At 41.1% G+C, this 17,878-nt stretch overlaps 2 protein-coding genes across 2 annotated transcripts; one reads left to right on the top strand and one right to left on the bottom strand.

Moving 5' to 3' along the window:
- Positions 1–172: 172 nt before the first annotated feature.
- LOC121373769 (gastrula zinc finger protein XlCGF8.2DB-like) lies at positions 173–7,425 on the bottom strand. The gene is made up of 2 exons (XM_041500524.1): positions 7,173–7,425; positions 173–2,561 (listed from the first exon to the last, which is right to left on the bottom strand). Exons 1-2 carry the CDS (start codon positions 7,315–7,317, stop codon positions 1,573–1,575), a joined length of 1,134 nt encoding a protein of 377 aa, XP_041356458.1. The 5' UTR covers positions 7,318–7,425; the 3' UTR covers positions 173–1,572.
- On the top strand, positions 7,317–17,837 carry LOC121373771 (gastrula zinc finger protein XlCGF8.2DB-like). The gene is made up of 2 exons (XM_041500527.1): positions 7,317–7,429; positions 16,849–17,837. Exon 2 carries the CDS (start codon positions 16,872–16,874, stop codon positions 17,835–17,837), a length of 966 nt encoding a protein of 321 aa, XP_041356461.1. The 5' UTR covers positions 7,317–7,429; positions 16,849–16,871.
- Positions 17,838–17,878: the final 41 nt, after the last annotated feature.

Below are 17,878 nucleotides of genomic sequence, written 5' to 3'. Positions count from 1 at the left end.
GCCCCATTCCTTCCTCTTACTAACCGCTAACAACTAACCATTAACCCCGTGTCCTGGACAGACTACTCAATTAGCTGACGTTTGTGCCCATAGCAGCGTGCTTGAACATTACATGGATATAATCATGAAAATAAGTATAACTCAATAAAATAAATAACACAAACCAAAGGTAGAAAAGCGAAAATATTTATTGATAGATGGGAAGGAAACAAAGAAAACAAAACAAATATCAATCATAAATACAAAACAAAAAAATAAACAAGACAAGCACACACACAGAAACTAATAAACACATTCGCACAATGAGCCAGCATGGCTGAAACATTTTTATATTTACCGAATTAATTATCCACTTGCTCTCTCCAACCACCTGAAACTGTATCTCACTACGTCTTCCTCCCTCCTCCCACCCCATCTCTCTCAATCCCTTTCCATTATATCTCCCCCCCCCCCCCCCCCCCACCATCAACGGCGCATGAATATGGTATTAGCTGAAATGCCAAAAATGTCAGAATATATCTGGATGCCGTTGTGTTTGCCTCCAACACCTGGATTGAACACCCGTGTGAGTTAAGAGTAGTATTCACGCGATGTCAAACAGCTCACTGCACTATTCATCTGGCCAAGAGTGAATTTGGCCAGCTTCATACGACGATGATATTTGGTTCGTTTTTTATTTGGCTGCATACCTTGAGAATACCTGTCTTCACTGGTTTTTCGACTGCACACCCTGATAATACCGAGTCACTGGGGTTTTTTTTATTGTTTTTTTTTTAACAACATACATCGATGATACTGGGTCAGTGGTTTTACAGCTGCATACGCCGATGATACTTCATTCCTCTTTATTTGACTGCATACCCTGATAATACCTAGACACTGGGTTTTTTTTACTGCATACCTTGATAATACCTAGACACTGGGTTTTTTGGACAGCATATACCGATCATTATTGGTCAGTGTTTTTTTTAGCTGCATACCTTGAAGATGCACTGTTCACTGTTTTTCCAACTGCATATCCACGTGTTTAACAAGACGGCCATTGCTGGTAAAAGACCTACTGCAGCACCGACTGCATATCTGCGTGACATTTGGTCACGTGTCTGATAAGACATCCACTGCTGGCGTAACAGTTACTGCACCACCGACTGCATATCTGCGTGACATTTGGTCACGTGTCTGATAACACATCCACTGCTGGCGTAACAGTTACTGCACCACCGACTGCATATCTGCGTGACATTTGGTCACGTGTCTGATAAGACAGCCATTGCTGGCTTAACAGTTACTGCACCACCGACTGCATATCTGCGTGACATTTGGTCACGTGTCTAACAAGACAGCCATTGTTGGTGTAAGACTACTGCACCACCGACTACATATCCGCATGACATTTGGCCACGTGTCTGACAAGACGGCCATTGTTGGCGTAAGACTACTGCACCACCGACTACATATCCGCGTGACATTTGGCCACGTGTCTAACAAGACGGTCATTGCTGGTGTAAAACTACTACATATCCGCGTGACATTTGGCCACGTGTCTGATAAGGCGACCATTGCTGGTGTAACTTACTGCACATCTGCGTGATATTTGGCCACGTGTCTGACAAGACAGGCATTGCTGGTGTAAGACTTGCTGCACCAGCGACACTTGTACTTCTTCTCGCCGCTGTGCGTGACGAGATGCGCGTTCAGGTTGGACTTCCACGCGAAACGCTTGCAGCACACGTCACACTGGAACTCTTTCTGGCCCGTGTGCGTCAGCATGTGTGCCTTCAGCTTGTACGGCTGTGCGAAGCGCTGGCCGCACTCCCCGCACTCGAAACGCAGGTCGCCCGTGTGGTACTTCATGTGCGAGCGCAGACTCTGCCGCTTGCGGAACGCCTTGCCGCACACGTCACACGCGAACGCTTTCTCCGACGTGTGCGTCGACGCGTGACCGTTCAGCGACTCCTTCTGGCTGAAGGTCTTCGAGCAGACGTTGCACTGGTAGCGTTTGACGCCGGCGTGAATGAGCGCGTGCTTCGTCAGGTTCGACTTCCACGCGAAGGTCTTGGAGCACACCTCGCACGTGTAGTCCTTGACTCCCGTGTGAACGACCATATGTTTCTTCAGATCGCAGGCCTGGGGGAATCCCTGCTTGCAGAGGCCGCACGTGTAAGGGTGGGCTCTCGTGTGAGACAGCATGTGTCGTTTGAGGTTCACGTTCAAGGTGAAGGACTTCGAACAGACGTCACATTTGAAAGACTTCTTCCCGGTATGGCTGACAGCGTGGCGAACCAAATTGGCGCGCTGTGAGAAGCGCATGCGACAGATTTCACACTGGTGAGGTTTCTCTCCGGTGTGGACTTTCATGTGCGTGGTCAGATACCAGCTGTGGATGAACGACTGCGAACACACGCCGCACTTGTAAGCCCGTTCGCCAGTGTGGATTAGTGAGTGTTTCTTCAGATCGTAGTTGTGTTTAAACCTCTTCGAACACACTTCACAGACAAAACGTTTCTCGTGTTTTCCGCTGGACTCAGACGACATCGTAAGACTTGGGTTTTTGCCTGAATCTGCAAGCAAAATAAAATAAAAGTACAAGTTAGTTAAAGGGACATGCCCTAGTTTTTAAACACTAACGCTTATTTTTTACTATTATAACCATTTTTGATAACTTAAATCATACTTTACTTATATTCTATTGTTTAGACTATCAATTTCCGTACATTCGAAGTGTTTTTGGTCATCCTGGTGTATTTAATATCAAAAAATGCATTCCTCATATTTTTAAAAACGCAGGTGCGTCTGACAGGTAACAGTTATGGAGTCGAGTTTTAGTCTATTTTTAGAGGGTATTTCACCATTTCAAAGTGACAGACTCATGTTTCACTCAATTTTAACTTTATCCAAATGTTTTACAGGTTTGTAGATTAACTAAATTTAGTGTTAATTTTCACGGCTTGAAACTAGGGTATGTCCCTTTAATTAGAAATAGTCTACTTTTTTCACATCTAATACTAACACTGTAACAGATCACAACGTCTGATATAGGTTAACTCTTTTATATTTGTTCATATATACTCTTCAAAAAAAGTAGAGGAACCTGAAATATTAATGTTAAACCGAACATACGTTTCGACCACAGACATCCTAGTAAAGAACGTTCAAGTCTGTTTATCAACACACCAAAACACATTCCATAGTTTGCACATGCATCACGCAGTTGCCCCGTACACGTGCCTGGTGGTGTCATTCTCGATTTTGATAATGTTGAGGAAGGTCCATTAATCACTGTGGAACATTATTTCAGTCTATCTTTTTCATTCTGTTGATCATACAGTTGTTATTGTTTTGTTTTTAGTAATTTTTATTGTTTGAATTTGCAATTTAATGATAAAAACCCGTCAACTTTCAAATTTCAATTCTGACCCCAATCGTCCTTCAAGATCTTTGGTAGTCATAAAACCTACTGTAATACTGAACTACCGGTTGTAATGTTTGCCTAATTAATTAACTATTATCATATAACCATTCCCCACAGCTAATACAGTGCTCTACAGAGCGAGTAAAATACTCGCCATGGCGACTAAAAACATTCCCTGGCGTCTAAAAAATAAAATCGCATTCGCCAGTTGGCGACTGTCCAATAATTTTACTTTAATCTATAAACAAAACTGGACATCGGAAAACACCGTGGTCCAGTAGCAATTTATCTTCCATAAAACGTGTTTTCTATCGGTAATTTGTTTAAAAAATTAAAGTTTGAGACATGTTAATCGGACTATGAATAACGATTTTCCAGTATTCAAGAGTAAACACGGTGACATTAAGTGGTAGGTAATACTTCGTTATGATGTTATCTCCCTTAACTTGAATATCAAGCGTTTGGGAATAATTCCGCCCAGTTCTGTTTTGGACCAAGTCGGTCCTGTCCCATTTAGAGCCAGGTTTTATTTATGTATTAAAATGACATTGTTGAGCTACTGTGTCTTTACTTGTCAGTTTGAAACTCAAACGTTAATTATTTTAAATATCGACTTGTATATGTGTTACGCTGCGCTCCAGTCGTCTCGTGCTTATCGTGATAACGGGTCCCTCCACGATAACGACGTCTCCAGTCGTGAATGTCATTTTAATCACGTCGGAAGTCATGTTCACCAGTGGAGGGTGAAAACATGTTTCTATTTTCATGACTCGACTTTAAACGGCTTTTAAGACACAACTATTTACAAAACAGTATTTATGGATTTACAAGGCAGTATGTGACGAAAATAAATATAATTTAAACCAAAAGTAAGATAGCCGATTGGTAACTACTAGTAACACGTTGAAACCTGGTAGATATTATCACAGTGCTTTTATTTAACGTTTAATGAGTACTGCAATTTAAATGCACATTTTAGCAGTGCCATTAAAATAGTAATTCGCTTAAATTCGTTTAATACAATTATTGGGTACGGAATTTGATAATGATAGTTAATAGTCGTTCAGTGTTTTAGTGGAACCGGACACAAACAGTAACTTGTAATTTCTATTTAACAACTAGGAATCACCTCTTCACGAGTTCATTCGAATGCAGTCCTAATAACAATTACGGCATTAGTAATGTGCCGTAAAATGGCAGATGGATCGATTTAGTTACAAGTATATATTAGCTGGCTACTAAATACAAGTGGCTGGCGACTAAAATATTATACTTTACTGGCCTGGGAAGAGTAAATTTGAACTTGCTTTGTAGAGCACTGTAATATACGTTACAATTTTGGAAACTGAAAATTCTTATTAGAAAGAAAGAAATGTTTTATTTAACAACACACTCAACACATTTTATTTACGGTTATATGGCGTCAGATATATGGTTAAGGACCACACAGATTTTGAGAGGAAACCCGCTGTCGCCACTTCATGGGCTACTCTTTCTGATTAGCAGCAAGGGATCTTTTATTTGCACTTCCCACAGGCAGGATAGCACAAGCTATGCCTTTGTTGAACCAGTTATGGATCACTGGTCGGTGCAAGTGGTTTACACCTTGTGGAGCACTCACTCAGGGTTTGGAGTCAGTATCTGGATTAAAAATCCCATGCCTCGACTGGGATCCGAACCCAGTACCTGCCAGCCTGTTGACCGATGGCCTAACCACGACACCACTGAGGCCGGTATAAATTCATATTAGAGTTCCCCTACTTTTTTTTAAGAATATAGTTTGAAAAAAGGAATTGAATTAAACAATATGTTTCATATCGGGTTACCTGGTGTCTGTTTGTTTTGTTTTGTTTTCTTTCCGGTTTTTTTTTTTTTTTTTTTTCAATTCGTTTTTGTTTGTTTCCAATGAGCACAGTGTCACATCGAGAAATTTTAAGGTTTTGTTTGTTTTGGTTTTTCTTTCTTTCTTTCTTTCATTCCTTCCTTCCTTTCTTTCAAAATTAATCATTTCTGTTTTTTTACCGGCCTCAGTGGCGTCGTGGCAGGCTATCGGTCTACAGGCTGGTAGGTACTGCGTTCGGATCCCAGTCGAGGCATGGGTTTTTCAATCCAGATACCGACTCCAAACCCTGAGTGAGTACTCCGCAAGGCTCAATGGGTAGGTGTAAACCACTTGCACCGACCAGTGATCCATAACTGGTTCAACAAAGGCCATGGTTTGTGCTATCCTGCCTGTAGGAAGCGCAAATAAAAGATCCCTTGCTGCCTGTCATAAAAGAGTAGCCTATGTGGCGACAGCGGGTTTCCTCTCAAAATCTGTGTGGTCCTTAACCATATGTCTGACGCCATATAACCGTAAATAAAAAATGTGTTGAGTGCGTCGTTAAATAAAACATTTCTTTCTTTCTTTCATTTCTGTTCGTTTTAAATTGCATAAATTTGTTATCGTCGTAAGGATAATATGAAAAGGTGGTAAGTAATCCATTTGTTTTTCAAAAACAATAAAAGTATATCAGGGCTTCTAGAATTTTATAAAAATCCACTAGCCATGGGATTAGTGATTTTAAAAATATACTAGCCATGATTAAAAATTCACTAGCTCTACTTTAACTAAATAGTAATAATCAGAAGTCACCTAAAAAGGAAGATTGAGCTTTAAAATCCTTAGATTGCGGTGGAAAGAGAGGGCAGGATATTCATATTTACAAAATATGTAAATGCATCATTTGACAAGGGTTTTTTCCACTAGCCGTCGGGCTAGTTATAGTAATTATTTACTAGCCCAACACTGAATATCACTAGCCATGAGAGTGGAGCTACCATAATCTAGAAGCCTTGAATATAGTCAAATGCTAGTGTAGAATTTTTATTTTTGGATTCTGTGTTGTCCTAATATCTAAACAGGCCAAAGACAATAACATTGGTTGGCGTGTTGTTGGCACTGATATTTAATTATTTTGTAGTAATTTTGTTTTAATTCACATGCTAAGAGGAGAAAGAAGTTACTCGTTTAGAACTACATAGTCCAGTGAAGTGACGGGGATCTCTCCTCAAACAGGGGCGGGACGTAGCCCAGTGGTAAAGTGTTCGCTTGACGCGCGGTCGGTCTGGGATCAATCCCCGTCAGTGGGCCAATTGGGCTATTTCTCGCTCCAGCCAGCGCACCACGACTGGTATATCAAAGGCTGTGGTATGTGTTATCCTGTCTGTGGAATGTTGCATATAAATACATATAAATAAATAAATATTTATAAAAAAATTAATAAATTAGCCAAAACTTAATATATTGCCCAAAATAAATATTTTTGCCTAGAATTTTCTGAAATTTCAAAAATATTATGCTATATTGAAAACTGGTACGTTTCTTAAAAGATAGAAAATAATTAAAATCAAGTGATTAGTGAATTTTTATATGTATTTTTTTTTTTTTTTTATGATTTTTTTTTTTTTATGAGACTGTAATAAGCACTAGCAATAATAATAATAATATAATAATAATAATAATAAAACAAAATAATAAAAAAATAAATATAAATAAAATTAATTAATTAACACAAAAAACACCGCCATTGCACACTCGAAAACTGTATCAATATTTCGTTTTTTGGTGGACTTAGTAATTCTACATCAGAGACGTATTTTGTTTAGGAGTTATGCCCGAATCGCGTTTCGTTTCGGTTATTGACATTTACTTAATCGATGCATCTTTGGCTGTATATGCGAGGAATAAATAAGTGCAGTGATATTCCGCAGTACCTACCAACAACTGTGTATAATGGCTTAATACGCCGATTACACAAATGGCAATATTTAAAGGAAGGATTACCGATAATTAAAAACTGATTAAAGAGAACTATTATGGGAGTCGTAGACTGGTCCGAACTCGCGCACGGAACATTGTTCATAGATATTTAGAAGCGTAACTATCGAGTATGGGTGGTGTTCATTTTCAACTAAGTCCGTTTACAGTTTATAGTGTATTTTGGTATTGAGTGCAGACGTACAGAAACCCGCCAGGTAATAATTGTTAAAATATGTATATCTAAATTTCATGCATTTATTAACTAATAAAGTATGTTAAACTGTTTCTATGCTGTTAATTATCGGAAAGGGTAACGGAAATAGAAAAATTTAAAAACAAAACGGGCCATGGGGATGGACAAATGTAAATACCGCACCAGGGCTTCTAGATTATGGTAGCCCCACTCTCATGGCTAGTGATATTCAGTTTGGGATAGTAAATAATTACTATAACTAGGCAGACGGCTAGTGGAAAAAAACAAATGATGCATTTACATATGTTGTAAATATTAATATTCTGTCCTCTCTTTCCATCATAATCTAAGGATTTTTAAAGGGACATTCCTGAGTTTGCTGCATTGTAAGATGTTTCCGACTAATACAATAGTTCTACGATTAAACTTACATATTAAATATATTTTCTTGTTTAAGAATACCAGTGTCTTAATATTTGTAAGAAGCCCAAACTGGATTTTGTCTTCAAATAATTTCGTACGTACGAAAAAATAATATTTTAGGAAATAAAATGAAATTTAACCTAGTACAAATATTAGAACGATCAGAAACACGTTTAATATACAGCCACTAATATTTTATGCAGAAAAATATATTTGGTATGTAATTACAATCATTAAAAACTCTGTGTTAGTCGATAACATCTTAAAAATTGCAGCAAACTCAGGAATGTCCGTTTAAGCTCAGTCTTCCTCTTTAAGTGACAATTCTGATTATTATTATTGTATTGATTTAAAGTAGAGCTAGTGAATGAATTTTTAATCATGGCTAGTACATTTTTAAAATCACTGATCCCATGGCTAGTGAATTTTTATAAAATTCTAGAAGCCCTGCACGGTACACTCGTTTAAGTATGGGATATAACCGAAAATTCGCCTTTCATATTTTCCTTGTCTCAAACTAATTCATAAATAAATATACAAGTTTTGTATTGTTATCGCAAAACCAAAAGTTATTTATATTTACTGTACTTCAACAAATGATTTAAAAAGTATGTTTATTAAAAATCTACTCTGAAATACTCAGTCGAGTCGGGCTTATGTCACTTGACCTATAGGCCTATTTTTGGTCAGAGCCTATTTCATGGGTTTTTTCGAATACGATTTTTATGTTAACGAGTGATATGTGGAAACCATATTTTCACGTATCACGTGTATATATATACTCTTCAAAAGAAGAAACGCAAAACCACATTGTCGTAACATTTGGAGAATTGATTTAATTATTGAATGGTGAGTCCGATAATTACCAAATGCTGCAGGATTGTTCACAATTCACTCTAGTCCATTGTGAGTAAGTGATAGGACACACCACCAAGGTCAAGGTCATCTTGAGTCAATACCGGGTGTGGCCTCCGCGTGTGTTGACAACTGCCTGGCACCGCCTGCCCATTGAAGCAACCAGAGTACGGATGACGTCCCGGGGGATGGTGGCCCACTCGGCCTGCAAGGCTGCTGCCAGCTCGGGCAGGGTCTGGGGCTGTGGTTGTCGCTGTCGGAGGCGTCGGTCCAACTCGTCCCATAGATGCTCAATTGGGTTCAAATCCGGTGATATCGATGGCCAAGGAAGGACATTAATGTTGTTGTTCTGTAGGAAAGCCGTTGTGAGACGTGCTGTGTGAGGCCTGGCGTTGTCATGTTGGAACACTGCGTTGGCGTTGGCCATAACTGGAACGATGTGTGGCCGGAGGATCTGGTCAATGTAGCCCTGTGCATTCAGGTTGCCCTGCACGTGGACCAGGTCAGTTCTGCCAGTGTGTGAGATGGCTGCCCACACCATGACACTACCCCCGCCGAATCTGTCCACTTCCTGCACGCAGTTTGCCGCATAACGTTCACCACGACGCCTATACACGCGACATCTTCCATCATGACGTCGGAGCAGAAATCGGGACTCGTCACTGAACCACACCTGTCTCCATCGCAGTTGAGGCCATTGTCGATGAATCTGGCACCACTGCAGTCGGAGTCGACGGTGTTGTGGTGTTAAGATGACACCTCGAACTGGACGTCTGGCACGAATTCCTACCTCACGTAGGCGGTTCCGTACGGTCTGGTCGGATATCCTGCGCAAACCTGGTATTGCTGCGGCTGTGGAGGTGGCAGTAGTCAATCGTTCCCGAAGGTGGCGTACCCGGATGTAGCGGTCCTGCCCGGGGGTAGTGACCCGTGGTCGACCGGATCTAGGGAGGTCACGTGTTGATCTATGTTGCTGGTAACGGTCCCACAGTCTGGAGATGGTGCTTGGGGACACATGGAATGCCCTGGCAACGGCCGTTCTGGATTCGCCTGCGTCTAGTCGGCCGATGGCATTGTTTCTCTGCGGTTCACTGAGACGTGGCATGTCCTGGATTGTCAACTGTCGGCCAGATACAGAGGCCAGGCAAGCGAACACCCTGCACTTTTATACTGTCGGTGTTCATGTTGCACGTGCAGACAACGCACGTGCAGTGGTGACATGGTTTGCACGTGGCTGCGTTTTTGCGAATATTCACATTTTGAAACTTTATTTTACAGTAGCTGCGTTTTATCGAATGTAACCGTGGGAATGTGTTTGGGACATGCAATGACCTTATATTCACAAAGCATGAACCGGTAGGAAACATAAAATCGGAGTTATAACCCATTTGTACCCTTTTGCGTTTCTTTTTTTGAAGAGTATATGAATGAGCCGTTTACACGCGAAAACCTACAACTTAGCATGACGTCAGAAACCGAGTAAACGCGGCTCAAAGTTTGACATCACATGTACACGCGGAAGTAAAAGTTGGCATGCTGTTTGCGTTGTTTGTTTTGAAGAATTTAGAAGATGACATCTTCTTTACATGAAGATCAGTTTGAAGTAAACATATATCTGTATGTACAACAGTGTTTGGTTACTATTTTGTATTTTGTACCAGAGAACATTGGTCGAGATCGTTAGCGATACTATCAGTACTTTGATACACATTTACAAGCATAGGGAGAAGTCCTATATATCGATATGGTATGCAAGTGTCACATGTTTTTATAACGTACATGATTATACATAACATAAAGTTCAACAACATTTCCAGAAGTTAAATACAATATTCATAAGTTAGACCAAACATCAAATTAGGTTCGTATCGGGTTGCATGGGTCAACCACTTGGTTAGGCCTACCTGTTTTGTGGACTACAATCAACACCACTATTCAGGGGCGTAGCGTGATCTGGACCGGGGGGGGGGGGGGGGGGGGGGTGTCCGAATATGAATCAAGTGGACCTTTTTCTATTTTGTTTTTGCACCACCAGAAACTCAATATGTTTACCATCGTTTGCAAACAAATTTACTGACGTCTGCACACACATTGCGGTACGGTACAGGGCCGTACCCTGACCAAAATCCATGGGGGGGGGGGGGGGGGGGCACTAAATTTTATAAATAATTTTTAACATACTATAAAGATTAAACATTTCTATGCTATTACTGGAGATATATATATAAACAAAAAGGACAAGATTCTCAGGGGTGGGTGGGCAGCTGCCCCCCCTGCCCCCCCCCCGAGGGTACGGCCCTGCGGTAACAGAAACGTTTCATTTATATACCTTTATTATACATCATGATGTCATTGCATAAGCTGGCCTAGATATTAACATGCGGAGGTATAGTAGATCAATTCTCGAAAGGTTGTTTCTATTATTATTATTGCCGTGTGTGTATGTGCGTGCGTGTGTGTTATATAATATCTGTTCACTTTACTCACTTCACATCATTTGTGTAGAAGGAGTTGGTTTTCTTTCTTTACAGATGTATATTTTAATTTTACAAGAGCCTGAAGTAGGCCTACTCTTTGAGGCACATTTTGGAAGTCAAAATAGAAGATCAATACTAAGAACAGTGAAAACGGAAGAAAGAGTATCTGTATTAGATGACGAGCGGGACGTAGTCCAGCGGTAAAGCGCCCGCCTGATGCGCGGTAGGTCTGGGATCGATCCCCGTCGGTGGAGCCATTGAACTATTTCTCGTCCCATCCAGTGCACAACGACTGGCATATCAAAGGCCGTGGTATGTGCTATCCTGTCTGTGGGATGGTGCATATAAAACATCCGTTTTACTAAAAGAAAATGTAGCGGGTTTCCTCTGTAAGACTATAGGTTAATATTACCAAATGTTTGACATCCAATAGCCAATGATTAATAAATCAATGTTCTCTAACTTTAACTTTAACTGTATTGGATGAATATGATAAATACAGTCCAGTAGATGTTGACAATAATACTGAACATAGATTCAAACACTTATCTGATGATAACACCAGTGAGCAGAATGACCTGAACCAATTAGCACAAGTTACAGAAAGTGGATTATCTTTGTCTGAAAATCAAATTTATGACCTTATTTTGAAGTTGAGGGAAATGGAAAAAGAGCAGAAGGAAATGTAGGCCTACATAATATTCTCACTGGGTAAAAATTAAAGGAGGGTGGAAGCCCCCTCCATCCCCCTAAAAAGAATCCAGAAGAGAAAGGGGGGTGGGGGTGGGAGGGGGAAACATGGTTACTGTATAGGCTAACCCGAGTACTTGGACTACGTGTAGTCCTATCGTTGGGTATTGGTCGACTTTGCGAAAAGACATACCCATTGTTTTAAATTTATTTTAATAAAGATTTCAAGATATCTAAAAAAATAAAGGTGATCCCCTAAATTGGGATATCATGTGACGTCTATGTTCTTTTTATTTCTTCTCGAATGAATCGATCGCTCTGATATCACCAGGTGATAAAAAGTAGTTTCGTTTTTGTAAATGCGGTGTATATATAATTTGGCATCCAAGAAAAATACTTTTAATGATGAACACTACCACTTCCGTTTTTTTTTTTTTTATAAGCGGTGATACCCCCAAAATGTATGTATCAATCGGTTGCGCGATGCTTGTCAACTGTTTAGTTTTAAAGGTAGACTAAACTCCAACAAGAGCCTTATGTGTTGGAAAGATGCATACCCGGACCACCGACCCATACTGACACTTTAACAAATGAAAAACGCGTAATTTTAGAGTTAATAAAAAAACATGATTATTCCTGCTAACTGGGGGCAGCCATTTTGTTTCGTTTTTGTGACGTCCGGTGGTATAGCTTGGGGCGGAGTGACGTCAGCTCCGTCCAACTCATCTAAGCACAATGCAAACAAACGCTCCAATTTACAAGGAGCTTCGCTTTCATCAACCTGACTTGTAAAACAACATAAATGGCTTGATAGTATAATAAACTATTTAACTAAATAGGCATACATTTCAATTTGCATCAATAGAACGAAATGGAGTTATATTATTTATCTCTTTAAAAAAAATCCAAAGAAAACATGCATATTATTAGGCCTATTGGTAGGGTACGTTCGAGCAAAAACGACCACTCACGATACCCAAGTGATATTTTTCTTTTCTTTAGGACTACGTAATTGGTCAGTTTTGTGATTTTAGATGGGAAAGTCTACTTAATAAAGATGTTTACAGCATTACTTACAGTAATAAAGCAGGACGGCTGATAATGTTCATTACGATTTGAGGGGTGTCCGCGCGGCTATCAAACAATACCTTGTGAGCTTAATGAAAGAGACACGTCTTTTCAGTGTGTCTAGACACAGTGTCTGTGGACCGTCTAAATATACACCTGCCAATCAGGAACCACAGGTACAGGCCACGGTAAGAAACGACCAATTAAACAAGAAAACACTCCTATTATTATTTCAGTACGTGGGTTACTTTATGTACAAAACATAATACAGTTATTTCAACACTTTGACAATGGTGGCTTATTTTGTATTGAAAAATAATATATACTTTTGCCGGCTTACTGGGATGGATATTATTACAGAACATTGCGATGCATCCGCAAAAATCAGGTATGTTTTGTTTCTTCATTTCGAAGATTAATTCCTGACGTGACACGTAAGGTATTTCGTAATCACCAGCTCGCCAGAGGGCGTATTCACTGGGATGGTACAAAATGGCTGCGCCCGTTATATATAATAGCCATCACATTTAAGCGTTTTATTAATTAACTATACGATTATACTTGTTGATATTAAGCAATAATGTGCATTGTATATCGTTGAATATGCATACCAGGCCAAATGCCTTAATTGTCCCTCCTTTTAATTGGATAGAATTTTGTCTCATCTTTATTTTCATTGGTCAGGGCAATATCACTTTTGGTGGACCGGTGGGACCGTCTCAGGGCAATACCATTATTTACGAAGGTCATGTGACTGACTTTTGACCAGTAAGAATACAGATATATTTGCATTATGTATTATATATATATATATATATATATATATGTGTGTGTGTGTGTGCGTGTGCGTGTGCGTGTGTATGTACTTTTATAATGGATGCAAACTCAAGACAGTGTCTTTCAGTGGTGTAACCGGAGGGGGGGGGGGGGGGGGGGGGGGGGGGGGGGGGGGGGGGGGAGACATGCCCTCCATCAAACCTTTTTTTAAATGATTAAACAATTACATTTTATAAAATAAAATATACATACATACATAGTGTGGGCTAGTGTGCCTCCCCCTACCCCTCCCCGTCCAATTTGCCCCCCCCCCCCCCCAATATAAAATCCTGGATACGTCAGTGGTCTTATTCAGTTTACATTGTTCCAAAATAACTTACATGACTGACTTTTCATTTCACTCATTTTTTACCTACATTCAATTAGGTTCAAGCACACTGTCCTGAGCCCCTGCGTGTGCTGTAACCTCACCGTGGTGCAGGGGTGTAACATTCTCTTTGAGAATGGCCAATACAGCACAAAATTGAAGTTTTGAGTAAAATTCAGTATCCGTAAAATTCTGTGATATTTGTGTTTTTGCACAGTTCTTTACACTGTTTTTGTTTAAGTCTTGAATTTTTATATTGATGTCGATCATCACTTTATTTATTTATTTGCATTACCATAGTTTGACACCCAATAGCCGATGTATTGTTCGTGCTGGGGTGTCGTTAAACATTCATTCATTAGTTTGCATTACTGTCCTGAGCACAGTCTTCAGCTATCTGGGCGGTCTTTACAAGACAGTGGGTTAGTTGTTAATTATTAGGGATGGGACGTAGCCCAGTGCTAAAGCGCTCGCTTGATGCAATGTCGGTCTGGGATCGATCCCCGTAAGCGGACCCATTGGGTTATTTATCGTCCAAGCCAGTGCACCACGACTGGTATATCAAAGGCCGTGGTATGTGTTATCATGTCTGTGGGATGGTGCATATAAAAGATCCCTTGCTGCTAATCGAAAAGAGTAGTCCATGAAGTGACGACAGAGGGTTTCCTCCCTCAATATCTGTGTGGTCCTTCACCATATATCCGACGCCACATAACCGAAAATAAAATTTGTTGAGTGCGTCGTTAAAGGCATACTGTCACGGATTTAAGGACCTTATTTCTATAAATATGGATAATAAATAAAATTTACATTAATTGTTGAAAACCAAATATAGCTATCGCATCATCTTAACTGAACCATGATGGAGTGGAATCCAAGTCAACCCTCTCAGCAATGGGAAAGGTCCATAATTCAATTATTTTTACAAAATATCATTAATAAATGGAGTATGATGGTTATGAAGATGGTGGAATAAAGTATATTTTGTTCAAGTAATACTTTGTTAGACCATTAAATCGGCCAGTGGTCTATGGCAGTATGCCTTTAAATAAAACATTTCCTTCTTTCCTACACCTACCCATTGAGTCGTTAAACCTGCTCTGGGTGGGAGTCCAGGTATTTATCCAGGCTGGCAATCTGTGGGTCAGAAAGTGGCACTGAATATTCCCAGTATTTATTATATTTATATTTAATTATGTCTGTTGTAATAATTTAATTTAAAAGTGGTGTACTGCATCACTCAGTTTCCTTAAAAAAAAAAAAAAATCCCAAGTATAGCTTACTCGTGTTAATTTTCCTAATTCCGTCAGACATGGGATCCTGGCAGAACCCCCCCCCCCCCCCCTCCCCCAAACTTTGATAAATCCCTGAAGCATGTATGAAGAGGTGAACCCAGTACCCACAACACCACCGAGGCGGGCCAGGTCGAAGGGCTTAACGTGCACATTAAGAACAAACTGTTGTAGCGCACGCCTTCATCGGCGCAGGTTTCGGCCCAAGCCGGCTCCCCTCTGTAGGACAGGGAAGGGTTTGTGGTGGGTGGGAGGCGGGTACCGCCCACGTTGGAAAATGCCCACGTTGGAAAATGCACTAGAACTCGAGCAGCCCGACCGGGGTCGGCACATGACTAACCATAACATCCCCTTTAAATTTCAGGTTTCTGTTCTCTCAGTATGTCAAGTGTCACAGCATCTTCATAAATCAAGGCTAATATTCGTTCCTCTTATTCAGCCTTGATACATGTCAAGAAATCATGCCACAAAAGGCTTAAATTTCATTGGATGCGATGAGATCTGATTGCAACGAATCGCAACGCTTCTTATAGATTCCCTTGTTATTGTAAACAAAGATGGCAGCGTCAGCGTCCGGCGGTTAATTTTTGATATTGCTTTCAAGATTGTCACATGTTACCGATGCTGTGATTGGTCAGCGATGTCATCGTGTAAGGGACATAATCGGTGTTACAAATGTTTTTCCATTAGAGGGCGCTAGTAGTGGATATCAGTAATCTTGACTACATGTATCAAGGCTGAATACCAGGAACGAATATTAGCCTTGATTTATGAAGATGGTGTCACAGATGAACTTTTCTTCTTCTTCTTCTCGTTCTTCGTTAGTCAAACCATCAGACCAGTCATTGCCACAAAAGAGGCGGTGTTCATTAGTTCAGTGACTTCTTCTTCTCGTTCTTCGTTAGTCAAACCATCAGACCAGTCATTGCCACAAAAGAGGCGGCGTTCATTAGTTCAGTGACTGTTCCATGCAGTTTTGTGGCGGTGTTGATGAGAAGTATTCGTGCGAGGTGTGTTCCAAACGGTTCGGACACAGCAATAACTACCAGCGCCTCAAGTCCGATTGCTTCAATTGCTTTACCATTACACGGCCGAGGTACATGACTAACCATAGCATCTCCTTTAAATTTCAGGTCGTCTGTCACTTCCTTCCAGTATGTCAGTCGGAGAAAAGTGATAAAAACTATTTGTGCAAGGTGTGTTCCAAACGGTTCGAGCACAGCAATAACTACCAGTGCCTTAAGTCCAATTACATTACCTTTACACAGCCGAGGCCAGTACATGACTAACCATAATTTTGTCTTTAAATTTCAGGTCTGTCACTTCCTCCAATATGTCAGAATCGGAGAAGAACAAGAACTATTTGTGCGAGGTGTAATCCAAACGGTTCGGACACAGCTGTAACTACCAGTCTTCCCTAAGTCCATTTGCTTTACCATTACACGGTCGAGGCCAGTACACGACTAACCATAGCATCTCCTTTAAATTTCAGGTCGTCTGTCACTTCCTCCCAGTATGTCAGAGTCGGAGAAGAATGACAAGAACTATTTGTGCGAGGTGTGTTCCAAACAGTTCGGACACAGCTGGGATCTGAAGAAGCACCTCCTCATCCACAGTGGGGAGAAAGCCTTCCAGTGCGGGATTTGCTCCCAGAACTTCACCCACAGCTGGTACCTCAAGACCCACATGACCATGCACACTGGAGAAAAACCGTTTACCTGTGAAATATGCTCCATGCGATTCTCCCACAAAGCTAACCTCAACAGACACTCCGCCTCCCACTCCAGGCAGCGACAGTTCAGATGCGAATTCTGCGAAAAGTCTTACACTTTGAAGGCGCACCTTTCGCGGCACCAACTGACGCATTCGGGCGACCACCCGTACACGTGCGGAGTATGTTCCCAGGGTTTCCTACAGGGAGGTGATCTCACGAATCACATGGTAGTGCACACGGGAGAAAAGAAATTCTGGTGCGACGTCTGTTCGAAATCTTTCGCGTGGAAGTCCAACTTGAGCAGACACGCGATGATCCACGCAGGCGTTAAACGATTCCAGTGCCAAATCTGCACCAAGAGCTTCAGCCAGAACGAGGCTCTCAAAGGTCATCTGCTGACCCATACGTCGGAGAAGCCGTTCAGTTGTGACGAATGCGGGAAGAGGTTTCGCGTACGGCAGAATCTGAACGCACACATGAAGTACCATGCGGGAGATATGCCCTACGAGTGCGGGGAGTGTGCACAGCGATTCACGCAGCCCTACAAACTCAAAGACCACATGTTGACGCACACCGGAAGTAAGGAATTCGAGTGTGACGTGTGCTCGAAGCGGTTTGCGTGGAAGGCGAATCTGACGTCACACTTGATCACTCATACGGGGGAGAAGAGATACGGTTGTGACCTTTGTGAGCAGCGGTTCACCAGCAACGCCGCAGCGATTAAACACACACGAAGAAGCCACAAAGCACTTTGTGCGAACACGTGATATTCACTGTGCACGCTGTACGCCTCGGTGACGTAGTGTTT

Source organism: Gigantopelta aegis, chromosome 5, assembly GCF_016097555.1.
Source record: "Gigantopelta aegis isolate Gae_Host chromosome 5, Gae_host_genome, whole genome shotgun sequence".
Lineage (NCBI taxonomy): Eukaryota > Metazoa > Mollusca > Gastropoda > Neomphalida > Peltospiridae > Gigantopelta > Gigantopelta aegis.
Note: the sequence above shows the minus strand (reverse complement) of the source record. Positions and strands in the feature narration are given on the sequence as shown.

Bases quoted from the DNA above. Each gene is read 5' to 3' on its own strand.
- LOC121373769 (XM_041500524.1), bottom strand. From the start codon at position 7,317: ATGAACAATGTTCCGTGCGCGAGTTCGGACCAGTCTACGACTCCCATA. The intron at 2,562-7,172 runs GTAGGTACTGCG...TTTTGCTTGCAG, and splicing joins GCCATTATACACAGTTGTTG to ATTCAGGCAAAAACCCAAGT.
- LOC121373771 (XM_041500527.1), top strand. From the start codon at position 16,872: ATGTCAGAGTCGGAGAAGAATGACAAGAACTATTTGTGCGAGGTGTGT.